This window comes from Suricata suricatta, chromosome 15 (assembly GCF_006229205.1).
Source record: "Suricata suricatta isolate VVHF042 chromosome 15, meerkat_22Aug2017_6uvM2_HiC, whole genome shotgun sequence".
Classification (NCBI taxonomy): domain Eukaryota; kingdom Metazoa; phylum Chordata; class Mammalia; order Carnivora; family Herpestidae; genus Suricata; species Suricata suricatta.
In genome coordinates, this window is record NC_043714.1 from 46,250,491 (window position 1) to 46,275,047 (window position 24,557).

Genomic DNA, 24,557 nt, shown 5'->3' on the forward strand with positions numbered 1-24,557 from the left:
AGTCACCCCACCCTTAGCCGTCCCCGCCACCTTACTCCACCACCCTCCCCCGCCGCTCCGCGCACTCCGCGCCCCGGCCCGGCCTCCCGCTCCTCTCCGCCGAACCGCTCACTTGCCAGCCCTTCGCCCCCGGGAAGAAGAAACATTTCCCGGAGCGCACTCCTCAGCCCTCACTCCCCTACGCGCTCGCCCTCCCATCCCCCTCCACTCTTTCTTTCTTGGGGGAGGGGGGCTGTCGCCTCAGATTGAAGGCCATTGATTTGTATGTATTTGTCCCAGCGCCGGAGGCTGCCCCAGCCGCCCGCGCGGGTGCCGCCGCCGCCGCCAGTGGAGTTGCCTCCCTGCTTCCCTAGGGTGGTTAGGCTCCACCAAACATGTCGGCTCCGGTCGGGCCGCGGGGCCGCCCGGCTCCCACCCCGGCGGCCTCTCAGCCGCCCCTGCAGCCCGAGATGCCCGACCTCAGCCACCTCACGGAGGAGGAGAGGAAAATCATCCTGGCCGTCATGGATCGGCAGAAGAAAGAAGAGGAGAAGGAGCAGTCGGTGCTCAAGTAAGGACCCGGCTCCATCTTCCCGCCTCCCTGCCTACCCTCCCGCCCCCACGGCCGCTGCCCTGCGGCCGCCTGCGCGCCTCGTATCGCCGCCCTCCCTCCAGCCGCCGGCGCCTGGGCCACGAGGGCTGCGGCCGGCGCCGGCCGCCGGGGCTCCTTTCTGGGTGTCAGAGCGCGGGGGTGTGTGTCGGGAAGGGAGGGTGCCGAGGCCGGCTGAGATGAAGGTGGCGAGCCTTTAGGCGCTGTAATTTTTTCGGGCGTCCTTACGGCTTCCCCGCGGGCCAGTTGGGCTCCCGGGTCCCCACGGGGCTGAAGCTGAACCCTGGTTCCGCGGGTCCCCTCTCCTTTCCAGCCGCCCCCGCGCGGTGGCCGTGACTGGGGCAATGAATCCAATATGGCCGTGCACAGGTGCTCCCTGGCCGGGACCCGGGCGAAGGCGCGCCGCCGGGGATGCGGGCGCAGCAGGGGCGCCTTGTCCCGCGCTTCCGCAGGGCGGCTCTGCCTCCAACGCCGAGAAGAGCAGAGCTGCCCGCGGTCGCTGCGGGTAGGAGGGCGGCGGGGCAGACGAGGGGCCTAAACTCTGGCGTGTCTCGGGTGGGTGTGCGGCCGCCGCCATCTTCCAGCCCCTCCCCCTCGGCGGGTCTAACACCCTGCACTCTGCTGCTCTTCCTGTTTGCAACTAGTAAATCTGTTTAATCCTGAAGAGACTCTGAAGAGGCTCCCTTTCCTACCATTACTGCAGTTTGGGATGCTTCCTGCCTTGTGAAGTTCTACTACTCGTGTTCATAGTCTAGGCAGCCGGGATTTTGCCGGGGGTGGGAGAGTAAAAGCAGCACCCAGGCGTCAGTTTAGCGCTGTGTAACTTCAGCACCAGGGAACTGTCCAGACCGAAATACAGCTTTGAGAATCCTTTTGTCAGTCTAGCAAAGAGATTTGTTTCTACAGGTTTGCTGTTAAATGTTTTATGGTTGACTTCTCAGATACTCTGTGAAAGAGATTGTGCAGATGCTTAACCTTTTTATGTTTTTCCAACTCAACTTTTTTCTTTTTACTTGAAATGAATTATTCACTAAGAGATTAGCTTGGACAGTTTGTATACCAGAAGTGGGACTGTTCTTTTGGATGTTATCAAGTATACTTTTCCCATATTCTTCACAGAAACACAAAATTGAAAGAGTAGAGTTCCTCTTTGGAGGATGCAATACACTGACCTCTAATCATGTAAATTCTAAAAACAGGTTGTTGAATTCAGTATTCTTTAATACACTTATAAAGAGATCATTCTCTGTGTATACATATATACTTTCATATTTTAATGAAAATACTATAAATTGTGGTTAGAATATATCAAATATCTGTACATGTTTGAGAAAAATATAATTTCTCAAAAAAATTTGAAGGACTAAGCAAATATTCCTGACATACTAACTGGAATAAAGAAGAATTGCTTCTTCAAAGCTAATTTGTGGGTTTGGAGACTTGTTTGGGAATATGATTTATTAGTAGGCTTGGGAAATGAAAAATGGTTAAGAGATTTAAGTAGCTTATTTTAACTAATGCAAGAATAAAGCATTATTTTAAAAAGCTTTTTGAGCATAATATTCACTTTTTTTTGCTATATATATTAACAATGGCTAGAGTTTGGTGACTTAGAATTTGATATTTAGATGTATGAATCTATATTTTTTAATACAATTGTGATAAAATTAGTGTTGCCAAAGTGTTGTCAAATAAAATATAGTTTTATTTCTTTGACCCACATATTTAAATGTACAATGTGTTTTTATTTCTTTGTAGTATGCTAAATCATAGTATATACTGGCTAGTTCACTGTAGTTACAAATCCATTTATTGTTCTAGTATATAGAGATGTAAATGAACTTTTCATTACTGAATTAAGAATTACTCAGATTGAACAATAGGTTACATTAGGAAAATATTGTGAAAGGCTTTTTCAGATAGGTGCATTACATTATATACATTACATTTCTATGTAAGCCTGCATGGTATGCAAATACATAAAGTGTTCATGCATCCATATTTGCACAGTTTAGGTAGAAACATTCTGTAAACATACATTCATACAGTCAGATTACATTGATGAAAAATCTTCATATTTATTTTAAATATCTATTTGCATTTCTGCCTAACTTAGTCTTAGAAGGAGTCATAGCTCAAAATGACCTATTATTTTTATATTCATTTTAACAAGAAGTATTTTGGAGGCTAAAACATAATATACTTAAAATTTTAATTTTATATGTTCTATAAAAGTGTTTTTGGCTTTTTAAATAAGGCAAGACTAGACCAGGAAAATGAGGAAAACAATAGACTTTATAATAATAGGATTATAACAAGAAAAATTGTTTTGAAGAATTTTTAATTTATTAAGTCATATCAATTTTGAGTATTAAGTTACAAATACTATATATAAGAAAAAGTAATATTAGTATTCTTCAATGATTACTATTTCTCATTAAGTTTTAGGGGATCATTTATCTGGTCAAGACTATACTATCCTTTTTTCTCTTTAGTGATGTCCACTTAATTAGAGATGTCCATTTAATTGCATGTTAACATCTGTTTTGAGAGAAGGTCATGGACAGAGAGAAATAAACTGGAAGTCAAATTCATGTCTGATGCCTTGTAACAATTATGTTAAAGTTTAATGTGTGAAAAATGGAAACTGTTGGATGAAAATATTTTCATATTAAGAATTCATACTAAAAGGGATGTGCATACCAAAGTACATCATAGATGATATGTTGGAATGCAGGAAGAGAATATTAAACTTATATTTACATTTCTATTTTTCTTTGAAAAAGAAATTAAGTTTTACTGATATTTAATATATCGATTGACAATATTAAGATCCATATAATTTGTAAATACATATGCACATATTAAGTTCATGCATGAGAATTTTTTAATGGGAGAGATGAGTGATCAGAAGACATTGAGACCACCATAGTAATCTCTCTTTCTAGGAAGAGATTAGTTAAGAACTCTTTATATTTAATTATTAGCAATTTCTTTAAAGCCTTGCTGAATATCCACATATTTGGAAGTCTTCCATCACCATCAAGTAATATTATTTTACATGTGATTGAGATACTAAAATTTTGAAGCATTTTAATATCTTAGTAGATCCCTTAATAGATCAGTAATTACTTTTTTTATCCTTACCAGTTATCCATGTACAGTTTTAGTTTTGATAACTCAATCCATAGGTAAAATCTATAGTGTTCTTTTACTTTATTAATGTTTTTAAGCCTTGTCTTTCAAAATTGTAAACTTCTTGAGGGCAAGAACATATTCTTCTTTGGAGTTTCTGTTCTGCAGCATCCTTAACACCTACACATATTAGGTACCTAGGAAGTAATGTTGATATGATTTGTAATGTTAATGAGGCAGTTTATAAATTTTTTTGGGAAAATGAAGAATAATTTTTTTGAAAGAAAAGCATAATTTGTTAGGCTTATATTTTCCACTTGGGTTTTTTTTTTTTATGTGGTATTAAGAAAAAAAATGGTATGAGATAAGCAAAACCACTGAAATCAATAGAAAAGTATTCATTCAGTAAATATTTATTGAGTTTCTACTATGTGCATGTCATAGTCTTTCAGATAGTGATTTTTCATAACAAATTAGAAGTTGTTTTTCAATGTGTAAGTTTTCTTTTTATTCTCAGTTTGGATTTTCTGTTAATGTCAAAGGGATAATTTGCTTCCCAAATAAAAGAAGACAATGTGTAAAAATTTCATGATAGATCAGAGTGATAATTTAGCTTATATTTAAAACATAGATGAGCAGTTCTAAATATTCTTAATAATTCAATTTTAAGAATATTTTTCAAAGCCAACTTATAAGTTTTTTATTAATACAATATATACCTATGGTACAAAACTTCTTAGCTACTTTTTCCCCAAGCCAGAGGCAACTACTTTTGCCACTGTATTATATACTATTTCAGAAATATTCTATGTGTAAAAGTAGATACATGTGTATATCACATATTGTGTTTATCTATAATGTGTGTGCACACAGATGTATAGATGTATATGTGTAAACATAAAAAACACAGATGTGTCCTGCAGTTTATTTTTTAGGAGATCAGTTCCATACCCATTAATATATAGCTTCCTCATTCTTTTTAGTGACTGTATAATATCTCATTCTATGAATGTTCTGTAATTTCTTCAATTAGAACCATATTTATGGGTATTTAGGTTGATTATAATTATTTTGCCACTAGAAACAACACTGTGATAAATACCTTTATGCATATGTCATTTCTTACATATTTGAATATGTTTCTGGAATAAATTCCTAGAAATGCATTGTTGGGTCAAAAGGTCAGTGTATTTTAATATATCAATAAATAATGCCAAATTTATTTTCATAGAATAAGTATGCATAAGTGACATAAACTAGGGAGACTCCTATATCCTTTCCAATTCAGTGTGTGATACCCTTTGCCAGTATTTTGGTGAAAAATAAGCTATTGTATATAATTGAAATTTTTTTATTATCAGTGAAGTTGAGAGCCTTTTGCATTTGTTTAGGGTCTTTTGTTTTTCTTTTGGTCATTTGTAGTGATTTGTAGAAGCTCTTTTTATTGTCATTTGTTTTATGATCTTGTTTATGCCTTTTTTTTTTTTACCTAGTGAGGTATTTTTAAAAAATGCATCTTAATTTTTCACTTTTTGTTTTATGACTTTTGAGTACTTAGAATGATCTTTTTCATTCTAATATTTAGAGGGCCTTCATATTTTTTTTTACAGCTAATTGAAAACTTAAGAACATGGTATGTCAAATAAAAATGCAATTTAATCATGAAGACTTTTAAATAAAATCATTATTATGATTGTGTAAATAGTCATGGCCATTATCAAAAATGGAACCTATCAGCTTTAAGGATTTATACATTCTAAAAAATTGATTGGCATTTTATGAGACAGTTTCTAATAAATTCTTTATATATATCCTGTATTTGAAAGTAATGAGGACAATTAAATAATATCTTCTTGTTGACAATATATTTTGATAAAGAGCTGATTTTACTGTTGGATGAAGGGAGAGGTAATGGAGGCAAGTATGAGGGGTTAGATGGATTTTGACTTGAAACCTTACTTCACTAATTAATAGCTGTAAGGCCTTGCTTATGAGCCTATGTTTCCTCATCTGTGTTATCTAAATAATAACACCTACCTTGAAGGATTGTTGTGATCAATATAGACTAAATGTCCTGGCATAAGTAGTGTGCAAAAAAGAGTTGTTATTAACTGATTATAGATAATAGTTTATTTTTTTAACATTTATTTATTTTTGAGAGACAGAGAGAGACAGAATGCAAGCAGGAGAGGGGCAGAGAGAGAAGGAGATACAGAATCTGAAGCAGGCCCCAGGTTCTAAGCTGTCAGCACAGAGCCTGATGCGGGGCTCAAACCCATGAACCGTGACATCATAAACTGAGCCAGTCAGTCACTTAACTGACTGAGACACACAGGTGCCCCTAGACAATTGTTTCTGAACCTTAATATTATCATAGCATTCCTGGGTGAAATCTTAACTCCCCCCCCCCCCCGAATTGAGACATTGTCTTCCTTGTCTACTGGGAAGTCAAAAAAATGCCCAAAGGACTTTTAAGTGCCTTCATTATTTACCTAGAAGCCTCGGGATGGAGAGGGAAGGTGATGAACTGGCAGCAATTTCCTCAACAAAAACCATTTTAGAGAGGCTGAAACTAAGGTGTAGCAGCGAAAATAATACACCAAATTATTGGCAAGATACTGATTATCATGAGTGAATGTGGGGGAACTAATTTGTGCAGGTTTACTCTGTGATTGTCCTTACAGTTTTCTGGAATCAATTTTTTATTCTATTAATAAATCAAAATGTATATATATCCATTGAAGAGGAGCACCTTTTCCAGTTTAGGGGAGAGGACATCTAGGCTGAGGCTCAAAGCATGAGTAGATGTTGATTGGGCCAAGGAAGATATTCTAGGCAAAAATACAAAAACTCCCAGTCTTTCTATCCCAGACTTTAACTTTCATTTGTAAAGGAGAGGCAGGGCATGGTCAAGAAACTGAACTGAAGTGCGTTAGAATGTCTGGAGCATGGGGCTTATTGGAAGTGATTCCGTAGAAGAGACTTGAGAGATGGCAAAGGGTCAGAGCTTCAAAGACAGTACCTGTTTTCTTTTGATTTGGATTTAATCTTGAAAGCAGTTGGGAGTAATGGAGGGATTTTAAGCAGTGACACAGTGTAGTCAGATTTGGATGGAAAAAACTCCCCACTCTTACAGTCTGAGAGATTGATACTAGAGACCAGTTAGGAGACTCTACTGGTAACCCAGGTGATATATGACAGAAATATGAAAGAGGACAGTTCTGGTGGAGGTGGAGAGGCAGGATAGATTTGGGAATATTTAGGAGCCAAATTACTGGGATTTGAAAAGAGTGGGTAAAGTAAGGGTAAAAAAAGTAAGGGTAAAGTAAGCTGTTAGGGTGCTTGACTTGCTCAACTGACTGCTGTACATAATGTGTATCTATCTTTGCTCATCTCACTGATGGTCAGCTTTTAAAGTGGTTTAATCTCAGGACCAGTGTTCTCTTGAGAGAGCACCTGGGGGGAGGCTTCTTTATTGTTTTACTTATTCTAAACAGTTTATAATGTAAATATTTGTACTAGAAGTGACTACAACTTGAGATACAGTGGGGATAAGATGGGAAATAATAGAATAGTAATAAAAGGGGCAAAAAAGGGAGAAAGAAGAGAAAGCAAAGAAAAAGGGGAGAAGAAGATCAGTACTATTTGAAGCCATTCATAGTGGTGAAGAATCCTAGTTCATATTTTAGCTAAGAAAACTTTTTTTCTACTAAATATATTAATGTCGAGTAAATTTTTCCCAAAACTACAAGTCTGTTTTTCTTATATTGAACATTCCTTGCTTCCATTGACAACTTTGTCTCTGTGAATTTCTCACCATCTGGTTTTGTTTCATTCTTCAGATGTTTTTAACTATTGCACAATCTTTGTTTTATAAGTTAGATTTAACTAGGACAAATTTCCTTTTTTTGTATGTATTCCTATGTCACCTCCAAGGGGATTTTTGGAAGTGTGAGTGTAGTTTAGGAAGATAAAGAAAAGAGATTAGCTGTATAAATGACATAATTGTGGTTGGTGAAGATTCTGTTCCTCTTTATATTAGCTTAGAGAATGACTGCAGATATCAGATGGTGTTGTGTTATGAAAGAGAGATAAGTTTTGTTAAATATTGTGATGGGGAGTTCTAGAAATAGGATTAGAAGTAGGATTCTAGAAAGGGAAAAGTTAAGAACAGGTTTAGATCCAGGAGTAATAGAATATTATTTCACCTATTTTCTCTCTTGAACTGTTACCCTCCACAATTGTAAGCAACTAAATAGTATAAATTAGGCTAAGAATGGATGACTTTTATATAGTTCATGTATTACGACCATGTATTATGTCTATATTATATACACATGTCAAAAAGCTCCAATTTGTATTTTCCATATCACATAGTGCTAGCTAAATCCTTTTTAAAGGCATTTCAAGTTAAGAACTTTCTTTTTAAAAAATTAAAAAAGCTTTTTTTTTATGTCTTTATTTTTGAGAGAGAGACAGAGAGTGAGTTGGGGAGGGGCAGAGAAAGAGGGAGACACAGAATCTGAAGCAGGCTCCAGGCTCTGAGCTGTCAGCACAGGGCTTGAACCCACGGACTGTGAGATCATGACCTGAGCCGAAGTTAGATGTCTAACCGACTGAGCCACCCAGGCGCCCCGAGTTAACAACTTTCAAACAATTCATAGATTATAAAAATTTAACATTCTTATATTACACACACATAATTTGGTAGGTTCTGCTAAACAGAGGTGTTTGTTAAATACTCTTTTGGGCACAGGAGGAAGATAGAATTCTCTATGTCCTTTAGCAGTTTTTTTTTCATGAACTAAGTTTATGTTCAGCTGTAAGGGAAGCATAACTTAGCAGTTTTGCTCATTGTGCAGCTAGGCTTCTGGGATGCTAAAACTGGGAAAAAAGGATTTCCCAAACAACGTAGCTAGACAACAGTATAACCATAATTGCGTTGGTGAATGATTTGCTTCTCAGGCACCTATAGGAACAGTCTGTTTCATCACACATAATTCCTTTTGATCAAAAGCTTGAAAGAAATAATGTTTTTATCAGCACAAATTTTTTTTTTCTGTTAAAAATGAATTTTGTAGTAGAGACAGGTGTTCATCAAAGATGAACATTCTTCTTTAACAGTTGTTGCTATGCAGCAACTGCCCAGCCCTGGACTACCTTTTCCAGCTTTCCTTGTTTCTAAATGGGTTCTAGTAATTAAGTTCTGGCTCGTGACTTAGCCTCCCCCCTTCCCTTAGATTTTATATGAATATCAGACACCTTTCTTTGTTAAGCCACTGATTTTAGGGCTGTATCTAATACTGTGGCTATCTTAAGTAATATTGATTCTCTTCTGATTATCATCTGTTACTTATTTAACTTTGGAAAGCTTTAAAGTTCCATCTACACTGGTTGACTCCAGAAGTATTTCTGCGGTACTGAACTTTATTACTGCAGGTTGATTTCTCTTTAATGATGTGTCTAAGCTAACGTAAGTCTTAGCCATAGGACTCGTGAACACAGAATTTACCAGGAAGGGTCTGTTCCATCTGCGTGGTGACAAGTGGGTTATACCCCACTTGGGGATTTGTTGTTGAAGGTGCAAGAAGGTAGGTCCAGACACTGAATCTTCACAGAGACACCTGCTCTGGAAGCAGATACAGGACACAGACCTCATGATGATATAAAAAAATGCAATCCTAGGATCCATTTTAGAATAAATTGAAGCCTCATGTTAGAAGTTTTGCAGGTTGAAGGCTAATGGTTAAGTTCCATTTCCATACTAAAAGTTAGGAAGGTTTATAGAAATTAGAAGTGAATTTTATAAGACCAGGGAGAGATATTGTTGAACCTTTATTAGTGCATGTTACATATTTTTCCATTCACTCCTCCAGATCCACTCCTACTCATCTACTTTTCTCTCACTTTGTTATATACAGTGCGAGGCTCTGTGAATTGTATCAGCAGGCTCACGTTGCTCTCACTTTCAGTTTGGGTTCTATGTTGTGAGATATTTGCATTTGGAGGGAAGGAGGACAGTGAGGTCACATTATTTGTTCCCAGGCTTCCTTCAGACCAAGACTTTGTAGTTGGTTGTGTTTTTCTACTGAAAACAACAGTTGCATCTGGTGGCCATCTTAGTATAGCAATTTTTTTCTGGTTCTGGAAATTCCTTTTCAAACTCTTGCTAGCTCCTGTACTGCTTACTGGTTTCCTTAAACCCTGCCCACACCTTTGTGAAATAGTCCCTTTATTAAACTTTCGTGACTCAGTTTGTATATGCCATCTGTTTGCTGCTAGGACTCAGACTGATTAAACTGTGGTTCAGTAAACACTTATTGGAACCATGGCAGTGAATGGAATGGCTTTAGGTATTCACACTGTACTTTCTTCAGTATATCGTACTAATTTTTTAATGAATCTTTCTGTATGTCATGTTCTTTCTTTTTTTTTCTTTAATTCTTTGATTATGCACATGCCCTCACTCCTTACTTGATGAGCGGTTTTGTGCCCACCTCCATGGCTATGAAGAGACACAGCTCTTTGATGCTTTTCTGTTAGCTCTCTCTCCTCAATATAGAATTATTTTACAATGTGTCTGACATGCAACAGTAGTTACTAATCTCTGTTCTCCTCAGTAAAACTTGAAGTCATGGACCGAGTTTAATCATCTTTTTATGCCCAGGGACATAGCTGTCAGCCAGTAAATATTTGTTAATAAAACCTGGTGCTGGTGGTGGGGAGTCATTCTAATTTCCTTACTCTCCCTCAGCTCTCAGATATAATCAGTTACCAAATCCTGTCATTATTCTCTCCCAAAGATCTTTGGTATCTGTTTCCTTCTCTCTGTCTTCATTGTTGCTGCACTGTTTCATGTCTTTATTATATTTTCCTTAATTATTTGTTTCCAAATGGGTATTCCCGCTTTCAGGCAGACCTCTACCCAGCTTCCATAATAGTACAACAGTCCAACACACAAATCTATTTTGAAGTCCTTAATATTTGTCAGTGCCTTCCCACTGCATTTACTATATAGTCTAAATTTCTAGATGTGTCATAGAAGTCCCTTTGTGATGTTTTATCAGTCTTTATATTCTGGTAGTCTTGCATGGGGAGTGCCCTGCCTGTTTTGGTTGTATCAAATTGAAGTTAGTTCCTTATTGTTTTTTAAAAGTCTTATAGCATATACTTTTCTCTTTGCCTAGAAAGCCCTACCCACTTTTTTCTGGCTCAGTCCTACTAGTTGTTTTTTAAATTTTATTTTATTTTTAAGTAATCTAACCAGCTTGAGGCTCGAACTCACAACCCTGAGATCAAGAGTCATTTGTTCCACTGACAGAGCCAGCCAGGTGCTCTCCTAAGGCCTGCTAGTTCTTAATCCAGATACATGTCAGGTTTCCAACTAGCTGAAATGGGTTAGGTACTGTCCTCTGCTCTCACAACCCTTGTTGCATACCTCTATTATAACTCTTACAGCGTTAATACTCTGTAGCCAACATATCCTGGGTGCTTATTGTATATACATTATCTAATTCAGCCCCTGCAACAACCTTACGAGATAGTTATTATTTTCTCATTTTTGCAGATGAAAAAAATGAAGACTGAAGTTGTATGCTCAGGGTTTTTAGTGAAGATTTCAACCTAAACAGCCATATTCCAAAATTTGCACTCTTAATAACTACATTTTATTATAGTTACTGAATTACCTTTTCTTCTTTTCTAATAAATTATAGAGAAAGGACTGTGTTTGTAGTGGCTAGTCCATTGTGAGTGGATACAAAAGTTTTTTGAATGAATAATTAAGTCTGGCACTGCTTAATAGTGCATAGCTGCTGATGCCTCAAGAAATGATTATCTTTGAGGTTTGGTGGTCACATTTGCAGAGGTTTCATGGTTACCTCTCTTGGACGTGAGAGTTATTGGTTTTTGTGCATGGTATTAGCTAAACTAGGAATCATGCATGTGTTTTTAACAACACATGAAAACTGAACACAGACATGTTAAATTAATTTTTTTCATTTAAAAGACTTTTCATTTAATAAACATTTGTTCAAGGATGTGAGAGTTTGAGCCACCTTTTGCTAGTGGTAGACACTTTTTTTGCTGTCATGTGGAATATTTTTCTATTTGAAATAGTAGTTGTTAGCATTTTGGAAACCATTGTCAAGAAAAAAAATCCTCTGAGCAGTAATGATGGTGGTATTGCAGGGACAGGAAGCTAGATGGATCTTGAGAGAATGTGTGAAATTGGATCATTTTGTAGGTACGCTTGAAAATCTCCAGAAATTTAAAACAAGGAATTAGAGCATAGACATTTAAATGGCCAGCTAGGGCAGAGGCTGTGCAACTTTGAGGGCAAAGCATCCTTGTTAAGACCACGTTCAATGTCTAGAATAGACAATGAAGTTGATTTGTAGGTGATAAAAATATATATAGAATATTAACTTAAAGCATATTAGTGTATGGGTAGTGACCACTTTTTAAGTATATTAACAAGGTAACATGGTAATAAAGTTGAGCCAAAGAAAGGAACTAGAAGATGTGTGTTATAAGCTGTTTCGTTTGAGAACTACGGCTAAGAGTATTTGAAGTCCCTTTGTTTTTACCTATACCTCATGCTTCATTTCTTTTAATTTTTTTAATGTTTTATTTATTTTTGATACAGAGAGAGACAGAGCATAAGAGGGGGAGGGGCAGAGAGAGGAGACACAGAACCGGAAGCAGGCTCCAGGCTCTGAGCTAGCTGTCAGCACAGAGCCTGATGTGGGGCTTGAACCCAAGAATGTTAGATCTGACCTGAGCTGAAGTCGGAGGCCTAACCGACTGAGCAACCCGGGCGCCCCTCATGCTTCATTTCTTTAAACATTTTTTCTCCTTACTTTCTAATAATGTTCTTATAGTAAAATTACAGACTATTTTTGTTGATGTAATAACAAAAGTTTAGAATACCTTAGACAGTTTTGTGGTACCATAGGTTGTCTTAGCTGATATCTGAGAAGGAATATGTGGAATGAGAGAAAGAGAAATGGAAATTCAAGAGTGTGAGACTAGTGTTCAGTTTGTATCTGAAGTCTCTTCTACATAGGGTTAGCCTTGAATTTGAATAGGTCTCTAGACTTGTAGCAGAATTGAAGGGGGAACTAACATTTGTTTGGTGTATACTGTGTGCTAGGATCTAGGTCACGAAGCCAGTAAGTAGCAGAACACAGATGTATGCAAGATCTTTCTGATTCCAAAACTCAATCTCTTTGCATCACACTGCTGTTTAGTCTTCTGGAAAACAGTTAAGACCATAGTCCTTAAGTGTATGGCCTATGGAGTCAGCCAACTTGGGCTTGAATCCCAGCTGTTACTTGGTAATTTTGTACCTCAGTGTATTTATCTGGAAAATGGGGGATATGGATACCCACTTCAGAAGATTAATTTAGTTTACATTTGTAAAGCCCTTAGAAGAGTTTCTAGCACATAATAAATACAAGCATTTGTTAAAGAAGTAAATTAGCTTAAAGAGGAAAGCATTGATAGCTATAGAGATGATCAGTCCAGTTTACCATCAGTAAATACTTTCATAAACGCCCATTTGTTTTTGAGAGAGTGAGAGAGAAGGTGCAAGTGTTTGAAATGTGTGGGCAAAGGGGGGAGAGAGATAGACAGAGAGGGGAGACAGAGAGAAGCGGGGCTGTGCTCACTTAAAGTGGGGTTCATGCTCACCTGAAGTGGAGCTGGAGCTCATGAACTGTGAGGTCATAACCTGAGCCAAAGTCAGATGCTTAACTGACCGAGCCATCCAGATGCTCCATATGAACACCCAACTTTTTAAAAATTAATTTTTAAAAAATTTACATCCAAGTTAGTTAGCATATAGTGCAACAATGATTTCAAGAGTAGATTCCTTAATGCCCCTTGCCCTATAGCCCACCCCTCCCTCACAACCCCTCCAGTAACCCTCTGTTTGTTCTTTTTTTTAAAAAATTTTTAATGTTTTTTATTTATTTTTGAGAGACAGAGACAGAGTGAGCAGGGTAGAGTCAGAGAGAGAGGGAGACACAGAATCGGAAGCAGGCTCCAGGCTCTGAGCTGTCAGCACAGAGCCCGACGCGGGACTCAAACCCACGAATCGTGAGATCATGACCTGAGCCGAAGCCGGACGCTCTACCGACTGAGCCACCCAGGCGCCCCTGTTTGTTCTTTATATTTAAGAGTCTCTTATTAAGCACCCAACTTTTTAATACTTGAAAGGATATTGCTACCATTTCTTTAATAAAGTAAGAACTAGATCTTCCAAAGTTTAAATAGTATTCTTTGTATTAGTTTTCTACTATAACAAAATTACTGGCCTTAAACAACACACATTTATTATCTTTATTTTTGAGAGAGAGAGAGAGAGAGAGAGAGAGAGAGAGAGAGCGTGTGCGAGAGAGAGGGAGAGAGTGCACCAGCTGGGAAGGGGCAGAATGAGAGAGGGACACAGAGTCTGAAGTAGGCTCCAGGCTCTGAGCTGTCTGCACAGAGCCCGATTTGGGGCTTAAATTCACAAGTTCTAACGTCTGAGAGTCCTCTTTCTTGGCTTGCACATTGCAAGCCAGCAATGGGGTGTTGAATCCTTCTAATGATGCCAATTCTAGCTCTTCTTCTGTCACTGCATCTTTGCCCACAGTGGGGAAAGATTTTTCTTTTAAGTACTCAGATGGTTAGATTGGACCCAGATATTCCAGAATAATCTCCTCATCTTGATCATGTCTATAAAGGGGCGCCTGGATAGCTCAGTCAGTTGAGCATTTAACTTCGGCTCAGGTCATGATCTCATGGTTCGTGGGTTCGAGCGTTGTGTTGGGCTCTATGGTGACCACTAGCTCAGAGCCAGGAGTCTGCTTTGGATTCTGTGTCTCTTTCTCTCTCTGCCTCTCTCTGTCTCTCAAAAATAAATAACAATGTAAAAAAAAAATTAAAAACAATTCATGTCTGTAAAATCCCCTTTGCCATGTAAGGATACATATTTACATGTTCCAAGGGTTAGAGTGTGAATGTTGAGGGGCCCATTATTCTTACATTTTTCTAGTGAGTGCCCTAGATACAATTGGATATGTTTTTTATAAAGTAGACTTTGTACCACTCTTATTTTTTAAATGTATTTTATTTTGTATACCGAGATACAAATTCCAGAATGATATCCCTGAAATATTTTACGTTGCACTTTTCCATGGGTTTATAATACTTTATTTCCCTCATCTCACTCCCAATCTGCTCTTTCTTATTTATTTAACAATTTACTCCTGAATAAAAATATTGGTCTAACTGGCAATGGGGTAGGGGGCTGGGGGCAAGCAGTGTGAATTCTTCTGGGCTCTACATATAAAAAGCACATAAGTATTCTTCCCAAGTATTCATTTTAGTTAATAATTGGATTTATTTTTACAGAAGGAGTAATTTTACCATATGACTAAGTAGTGAAGAGTTATTGAAATGTTTCCAAATATTTTCATTTTCTGACAGTCATTTTTAAAGATTAAGCATAAACCCTGTGTTGCAATATGAATAAATAAAGATTTGGACTTAAATCTTTTTTTTTCTTTAATAAATTTTTTTAATGTTTGTTTTTGAGGGAGAGAGACAGAGTACAAGTAGGGGAGGGCCAGAGAGAGAGACAGACAGACAGACAGACAGACAGAATTCAAAGCAGGCTCCAGTCTCTGAGCTGTCAGCATAGAGCCCGTTGCAGGGCTCGAACTCATGGACTGTGGAATCATGACCTGAGCCGAACGAAGTTGGATGCTTAACCTACTGAGCCACTGGGGGCCCCTGAAATATGGTTTCACTTGCATGTTTGGACTAGGAACCTTTTCTTATCCTGCAGTGAGGGTGCTTTCATGTATATTTTTTCTTATAATTATTAGCTAAGAAGTCTAAATTAATGAAAAGATGTGTGTATTATGACTTGAACTTTATGTTTATGTCATTGTTTAAAATATAGTTAATTAGTTAAGCTCAGGTAATAAAACATTAAAAATAACTATGAAAGAAAGTAGAAAAAGAACACGACCCAAGGTTGTCCTTCAAAATTACCAATAAAAATTCATGTCGCATTATACAGTTGTATATGTTAGGACAGACTAGATGTCAGAGTCCAGTGAGACAGAGACTGCATTAGTAATTTGAACAGGAAACTATATATATATGTATATATATATATATATATATATATATACATATATATATATGTATATATATGTATATATATATATAAAGGATTTTTAACCTGTAGCAGGGCGTAGCCACCTCTTTTAGTGCTGAAGCCCAGTGCCCAAGGAAGGAACACATTTGGAAGAGATCCCTTCCCCCAAGGCTAAGGCTGAGATCTGCCCTTGTTAGAGGGTGTGGTTGTAGCCCTGAGCCGCCACAAGCTGGGGCAGACAAGCTGGGTCCTCTGTGAGGCTGTTGGTGGGGCTTGCGGAGAAGCTGGCGGGAATTCTCCGGGACTCTCTGGGAAGCCCCCTACTGCGGCGTCTGCTGGGGCACTACTGAAACTGCTGGAAAGATGCCCGGTGGGCATCACTTGGGCAAAAAGTGAAACGTGTTAGGAGGGTGAGTGCCACTGGCAGCCAAGCTCCGGACAGCCAACGAACTCCGGACAGACAGCAAAGCACCCAGAACCAGAAAGAGAAGCCCCTTCTTCCTTTAATGTTGCTCTGGCTCCCTCTGCCGACAGAGCTTAACAATTGTGCCAGCGGGTGAAGGGCAAATGGTTACAGAGTCCAGATCCAGTATCCAAACTGGACAAAGAAGGGTGGATTTGGGGCTGAGAGATAACAAACTGACCAGTTTATTAGCTCTCTCTAAATATCAGTAGCTTAAAACAGTATAGATTTCTTTATCTTTCATGCTATATATTTTCTCTGTTTTCTCTGGGGCACTTGGGGTCTCTATGTTATCCTCATTCTGGGACACAGGCCAATGGAGAAGCTGTTTGGAACACTGAGACCTAAATGAAGAGGCTGCGGTGAATTGCAAGTTTTCTCTTAAAGTTTCCTCTCAGAAATACATACACAACTTCTCGCCTGGTCACGCCTAAGTCAGGGTAGAAAAGTGTTGTCCAACCATGTAGGGAGGGAAAATGAGAAATACTTGTTGAAAAATGCAACTATCACAACATTGACAGGATTGGTATTAGAAAACTTGACAGTCCTTAGGATAATTACTTATATTTATTCCTCTAAAATTTTATTTGCTTTGTAGTTTTAATGAATTTTAGTGAAAAATAGCATCAGAATAAAAGTTGCTGGTGGTCTTAACTTCTGGGTCAGTAACCACAAACCAGAGAGTGAACTTAATTCATTTGTGTAGAACAGTGAAGCTGTAAGCAAATTTAATCAGCAGGAAGTATATATATATTTTTTGCAGGTTAGATACAGACTTTACTTTTAAATTCTGGATTAAAATTTTTATATTAACTTATGCTGGTATGATATTACATGAAATATGGACTATTTATGCAGGAAAAGGGTTTTTTTTTCATTTTCCGTCAGTAGTGTGTAGAGGAATAAAAAACAAGATTTGGGGATGTGGAGTGAGGTGTCAGCCTCGCTCCATCATTTGTAAGCTATGTTATCTTGAAGAAGTCACTTTAACTCCCTAAATTCTGTAAAATGGAGATTGAAAACACATGTCCAAACTCCCTTAACTGAAACTTGTGGCAGATGTGTTTAGAGTGTTTTGGATTTTTAAGTGCACGTATTATACAATATATGACTCTTAGCAGGGAGAGGACAGCAGCCCCTAATCAAACTCATTTCTCCAGTGAAACATGAATATTTCTAAACGGGTTAGAGAAAGACTGTGTATAGCCTCATGCTAAATTAGATCAAGAATTTTGGCCCAGACTTACAGAAAAAGTTTTATTTTCAGAGCTTTTTGGAATTTGGAGGTGTGGGTGGGGAATTATGGGCTTTTGGTATTTTAATACACTGTATGTTAACTAACTAGAATTTACATAAAAACTTGGAGAAAAAAATCACATTCTCTATTATATAATTATAAGCCAAACAAAATGCAGGGTATTATGGAAGGTAGTAAATGTTGAATTGTACAAACTTTTAAATAATACCCGTCAACATCTAAAATGTGAAACTTAGCTACCTTCTCTAAGAATACTTTTTATCAGGTTTATACACTTATTTTTGAAACATATACACACAATTCCTGATCAAGAGTATTTAATGATGATCTCTTCAGATTCTTGTGGTTCACCATTGACAAACTCTATAGAAGTAGTTGGTAGCAAATTGTAAGAAAGAACTTATTTCTTTTTCTTTGATTGATAGAAACTCCTTTTATGCTATTAATCTTGGCAATTCACTCTCTAAATTTCACTCCAGTGGTAGTAACATTTCTTAACTGTTTGCTCTTTCTTTTCTTTCACTGACAAATGTAATGTTGAATTTCTTCTGATAATGTGAATGGATTTCAAATGCAATTGAAGTTTAAAAAATGTTAATTATTTAAAAATAATGTCGATATTCTTCTTCAAGCATATGCAGCCCTATGCTAGCCTTAATTAGGATTCAGATTATGACATTGACTGTCACTGGTGAATCATTTTAACTTAATTTTTATTAAGCTAAGCTATTGCTTTGAATCTATAATCTTTGTCATACTCATTAATTTTCTTTTGCACGGTTCGTGAAAATTTTTGATTGAGTTCATCCAGCTGTTTGAAACTGTCAGTTAAATAAGCCATTTTTTAAAAGTCAGTTACCAGCCTTCAACAAATCTGTAAAGTGAAAATCACACACAGTGTCAATGTTTATTTTTAACCCATAATCGTTAAAATGAAAGCTTCCCATTTGAATGGACAACACACTGAGGTATGGAACAGCAGTAGTATTCTGAACTCATTTCTCTGTATAAAGCCAGTAGTTGCCATTGTAGCAGCTAGGATTGATTAGATTCTTTGGAATTCATATTCATAGGCAAGATTTTGCATTCCAAATCTTCTCAGGGAATAAAATAGTGTTAGTTAAATTTCAGGTTTTTTCCAGAATAAACTGTTTTTGTAGATGACTTTATGCTTTCTTGTCATAAAATTATACAGTATTTCTATAATATTTTATTTCAAAATCTGGTACTTTTTTGCAGGACAACTAAATGTTTTTTTGTCATTTCTCTTCAGGCACTATAATGTTAGTTATTAACTTGATTACTAACTGTAGATTCATTAATCTGCAATGAAAACTTTGGTTAGAAATTAAAAAAAATTTTTTTAATTGTTTTTTATTTTTGAGATACAGAGAGAGACAGCATGAGCAGGGGAGGGTCAGAGAGAGAAGGAGACACAGAATCCGAAGCAGGCTCCAGGCTCTGAGCTAGCTGTCAGCACAGAACCTGATGCGGGGCTTGAACCCACAATTGTGAGATCATGACCTGAGCCGAAGCCGGACGCTTAACCGACTGAGCCACCCAGGGGCCCCAGAAATTTTTTTAAAAGCTTATTTATTTTGAAAGAGAGAGAAAGTGAGTGGGGGAGAGAGAATCACAAGCAGGCTCCTCACTGAGCCTGGTGTGGGGCTCGAACTCACAAACCATGAGATCGTGACCTGAGCCAAAGTTGACCACTTACCCGACTGAACCACCCAGGCGCCCCAAGAAACTTATTTTTTTTTTTACTTTTTTAAATGTTTTTATTTATTTTTGAGAGAGAGAGAGAGAGAGAGAGAGAGAGAGAGAGAGAGAGAGAGAGAAAGGCAGCGTGAGCAGGGGAGGGTTAGAGAGAGAGGGAGACACAGAATCTGCAGATAAGGCTCCAGGCTCTGAGCTGGCTGTCAGCACAGAGCCCGATGAGGGGCTCAAACCTATGAACCGTGAAATCATGACCTGAGCCGAAGTCAGATGCTTACCTGACTGAGCCACCCAGGCACCCCAAGAAATTTATTTTTAATGTTAATTTATATATTGATTTGTATATTAGTTTCATATGATTTATCAGTTGTTAAATATTATATTCACGTATTCTTATATGCCATGTTAAGAAATTTGAATTTATCTCATTGGTATGTTTGATTGAAGTGAAAGGTGTTGAAATAAAAGCATGATAGGGCCTATTATATTAATAAATTATATTAATTTAGTTTCAGAAAGTCTTAACTAATGGGAAGATTCTCATCAGTGTATTTCTACCACTACTGCTACTGTCTTGTAATTTGGAATTTTGTGTTTTTATCCTGGATTTGTCCTCTATTACTGTAGAGTACCTTTTAAAAAATCAACTTCAGGGTGTCTGGGTGGTTCAGTCATTAAGCATCTGACTGTAGCCTGGATCATGATCTCACAGTTCATGAGTCTGAGTCCCACGCTGGGTGAGCTTGAACCCTGTATCCAGTGAGCTCCAGCCCCGCTTGGGGTGAGCTCCGCCTCTTCCTCTCTCTCTGCCCCCTTACTCACTTGCAGCCCCCTCTCTGTCTCAAAAAAGAAAACAATAAAATTTAAATCATTCATTCCCTCGCTTAAAGACTTCGTGAACCTTCCTGTTGCTGTGGATGGAATTGGATGGGACCCCTTACCTTTGGATACAAGGTCTTTCCGTCTCTGCCAACCCAGCTTTCGAGCTTCCACTTTTTGCTTTCATAGATCTTTTTCTCTAGCTATAATAGATTTTCTCTGTTTCTAGAACACTAAAGTAGGGAACGGTACCCTCTTGTAAGAGAGATGTATATGGAACAAATAATTCAGTGAATTAATATGTTGCATATACTATATCCTGAAATATTTGAGGTTGGGACCAAATCATTGGTGCTTTCATCTAAAAAGTTACATTAAAATCACCTTTTGAAGAGACTCAGATGCACATAAAACCCTCATTACTTGTTTTCTTCAACCGTAATAGGCAGTCTTATGGAATTGTTTTGGAACACATGCTTCCAATCTGCCACCAGATTTTGCAGCAGGAATTTATATAACCATGCCATAGCTCAGACTGTCTCACGATTTACCATATGTTTCAATATTTCCAATGTTTTCAAACACTTCTCTTTCCCACCCTTTCCAGTTTACATTTCTCAGCTTTATCCTGGCCTTTACCTCAGAGTTCTCATTCATTTTCTGTGATTCATGAATAACCTGCGATCGCCTTCTAGTTTAGAGTCAATTCTATACTGGTTCTCTTTTCTGGAGCCTCTGGTAGACTACTAACACGAACAGTGCACACTCCTCACTTCAGAACTCTGGATTGCTGGCCTAGGTTCAGCACTCTGATCTCAGCACTTGTTTTTATGGCTTTGCCATACTTGTCTTGTACCCCTGCTTACAATTTACTAGAGTCAGAAACATGATTTAGAGTTGGGCTGGCTCCTTTAACAGTATAAGATGGCAGTTCTAGTAAAAATTTCCCTCTTAATGAATCCTGTTTTTGTCTGGTTTGAATTTAGGGGAATTTCTGGAGTCTAAATCTAATCAGTGAAGACAGCTTTATATAAGTAGCTGGATCTTTATGACTAGAAATATGGCTCTTTTCTGCTTGCTTTCCTCCTAATCCTGTGTTTCCTTAGCTGATTTCAGGGAGTCCAGTCAGTGCCGCGTGTGTAGGCAGCTGTGCTTTTCCCATAAAGGAAAGACTTTGGCATGATTCATCTCTGGGTCATAGCCTACCTGCTGGTTGTGTGACCTTGAGCAAGTCACCTCGTCTTTGGGACTCTCTGTTGCTTTATCTATAAATTGAGAACAATAATGCCTATTTCCTAGGGTTGTGGTGAGATGCAAATATAATGCACCTAGCATACAGAGGATAGGCAATAAATATTAATAGGAAAAAAAATAAACATTTTGTCTTTTAGGTTACTTTCTCTGCCCCTTGTTTTGTACTCACCATCCCTATCTGAAGTCAGAATCATTTGTTTATATGAAGGTCAGTCTTGAGGTGAGAAGACGAGACAAGAGTGAAAGGAAGTGAGGAGAACACAGGTGAAATTCATCTGGGTGTTTGTCCTTGAACATTTTTTTCACTAAAGGATTTTGAGATTGTTGATAATAGCAAATTGCCCTCTTGAGGCTGGAAGTTTAGTTAATCAGAATATTTAAAGACTTTTCATAGTATTTAAAAAGTAATAGTATTTAAAATTGTTTCATTTTATAAATTCTGCGAAACAGCTAAGCTGTGTTATGGACTTACCATGTAATTTGACAAGTGTCTATTTCAAGGCTATTCATACTTTTTTCAAATTGATCCAAATAGCAGCACTCTTAAATTTATATTAATTCTCTTTTGCTCATCCAAGCTATTGAAATTGCCATCTTTCAAATACTTTCACATAGAAGGCTGATTTATTAAATAGAAATACAAAATTCAAAGATTATTTTATCTCAATTTTCACTAAAAATCTTAGTAATAACAATACTAGACATTTAAAAAAAGATAAAATTCTATATACTTGTCTCCCTATACAACTGTTCAGTTTTATATTCTCTTATAGTTTTTTTTCCTCTGTGTATCATATGTTTTATACATATGTAATTATGGTATATGTATGATTTTGTATTCTGCTTAGTACTTCATTATAAATGTTTTGTACTTAACAGGATATCATAGATGCTTTTCCATGAATATATTTTCTCAACCATCTACCTCACCACTTGTCTTATGCTAGGCATATTCAATTAAATGGATTTTCTCCTCTATTCTAATTTTTAATACTGTCATTGTAATTACAACAAAACAGTTCAACATTCCACTATTGATTTAAAAAATTTTTTTAAGGTTTATTTTTGAAAGAGACAGAGAGCGAGTAAGAGAGAGGCAGAGAGGGAGGGAGACACAGAATCTGAAGCAGGCTTCAGGCTCTGAGCTGTCAGCACAGAGTCTGATGCGGGGCTCAAACTCACAAACCATGAGATCATGACCTGAGCTGAAGTGGGACGCTTAATCGACTGAGACACCCAGGCGCCCCTCCACTATTGATTTTTGCTGTATGTTTTGCCCTTATCTCTGCCCTAGTGTTAAGCCAAATGTGAGACACAGTCTTATTTCCTGGATTTAAAAATTTTCCTCATCATCACCAGCCAGCTGTGTTCATAGCATTTCTTTGGATATTTAGGGATAATGAAGAAGAGATTTACACACAGTGGATAAATTGAAATACAATTAAACATTTCCATTCTTGAAAAGTCTCTGAGCATTTCTGTCCAATGGATTCCAACTCAGGGCCATATTGTTAGCCCTACTTTCTTTTAGCTCATCCTTTGTTTTCTCTTCCATTTCCTTTTCACTCTCCAGTTTCTGTTAAGTTTTATACATATCAGGTTAGCTATGTTTTTTAAATGTTTCCTTTCAATCTGTTCCCTTGGAGTTCTCCTTCCACTCTGAAGTAGGTTACCAAGGAATTTTCCAAGTGTACATAGTTTCTTCCTAAAGAAAAAAAAAATCACCAATATCATTTAGTATTTTTCTCCACTCTGTTGCATAGGTTTTTTTTTTTTAAATTGTTCTTCAGGTTGCTTTGGTTGGTTGAAAGGGGATTCCTTCAGACTATTCATTCATTTAGATGTGAATAACATTAAAATGTGGATAAGAGTTTTGCTGCATCTACTTAAGAGAAAGGTTGAGGAACACTAGGTTTACATTGTAATTAAATTTTGCCAATATTTTTCTTAAGTTTCTATGGAGTAGAGTAACAACCTTGATTAAGAAATCCTCTGAGGACATAGCATCTTTGTAATGGCCTCAGTAAAATAGAAAAAAAAATCATTAGTCTTGTGAAGCAGAGATGTTGTGATTCTTGTGGCCCCAAGACAATGTTCCCAATGACAATGCAGTTTCTATTTATCTGCCCAAGTATGATGATTATTACGAGGGCTGGGCCATAGTAAAATTGTGAACTTGGTGGAACCTATCTTGTATCCTTCTTTTTTTTTTAAATGTTTTATTTATTTTTGATACAGAGAGAGACAGAGCGTGAGCGGGGGAGGGGCAGAGAGAGAAGGAGACACAGAACCGGAAGCAGGCTCCAGGCTCTGAGCTAGCTGTCAGCACAGAGCCTGACGCGGGGCTCGAACCCACGAACGTGAGACCTGACCTGAGCCGAAGTCGGAGGCTTAACCGACTGAGCCACCCAGGCGCCCCCTTGTATCCTTCTTAGTTTTCTTATTTGGTACATCTTCCCCATTTGCAAATGATTTTGGGCATCTCCTACTCTTTAATCTTCTCTCTCTAATCTCTAGCACATTAGGAAAAGGATAATCAATCATTTGCATTTTCCCAAATGACAAATAAAGTATAACTTAAAAATTTCCAAATGGCTAATAATAAAGTTATAACCATAATAGATATTTATTTATAGGTTAAGCCAGTTATTAATAAGTTATGTTTATGTGGAGACTGAGGGCAGGAATTGTGTGTGATGTATCATTCGACTCCTTTTTGAGGTTAGCACAGTGCCTAACACATAGTAGATGCTTAGTAATGAATTAATTAAGGAATTTAGGGTATCTTATTTAAAGATATGAAGGGGTATAACTTTAGACCAGTACAGGTGTGCCTCAGAGATACTGCAGGTTCCATTCTAGACACTGCAATAAAGTCAGTATTAAAATAATGTGAGTCAAATGAATTTTTTGGTTTCTCAGTGCATATATAAGTCATGTTTGCATGACACTGTGGTTTATTAAGTGTGTGGTAGCATTGTGTCTATAAAAAACAGGGTGCATATCTGAATTAAAAAATACTTTATTGGTAAATGTTAACTATCATCTGAACTTCTAGTGAGTTGCAATTTTTTTGTTGATAGAGGATTTTGCCTTAATGTTGATGGCTGCTGACTGTTCGGGGTGGCAGTTGCTGAAGGTAGGGGAGGGGTGGCTGTGGCAGTTT

General features: G+C 37.6%; 1 protein-coding gene across 1 annotated transcript in view; it reads left to right on the forward strand.

Moving 5' to 3' along the window:
* The first annotated feature begins 75 nt into the window (after window positions 1-75).
* Window positions 76-24,557, forward strand: part of RIMS2 (regulating synaptic membrane exocytosis 2) — a 497,675-nt gene continuing 473,193 nt past the window's right edge. Inside the window, exon 1 of the mRNA XM_029923706.1 lies at window positions 76-550. Coding sequence (XP_029779566.1) covers window positions 375-550 — 176 coding nt within the window. The 5' untranslated portion in view covers window positions 76-374. The remainder of the gene's footprint in view (window positions 551-24,557) is intronic.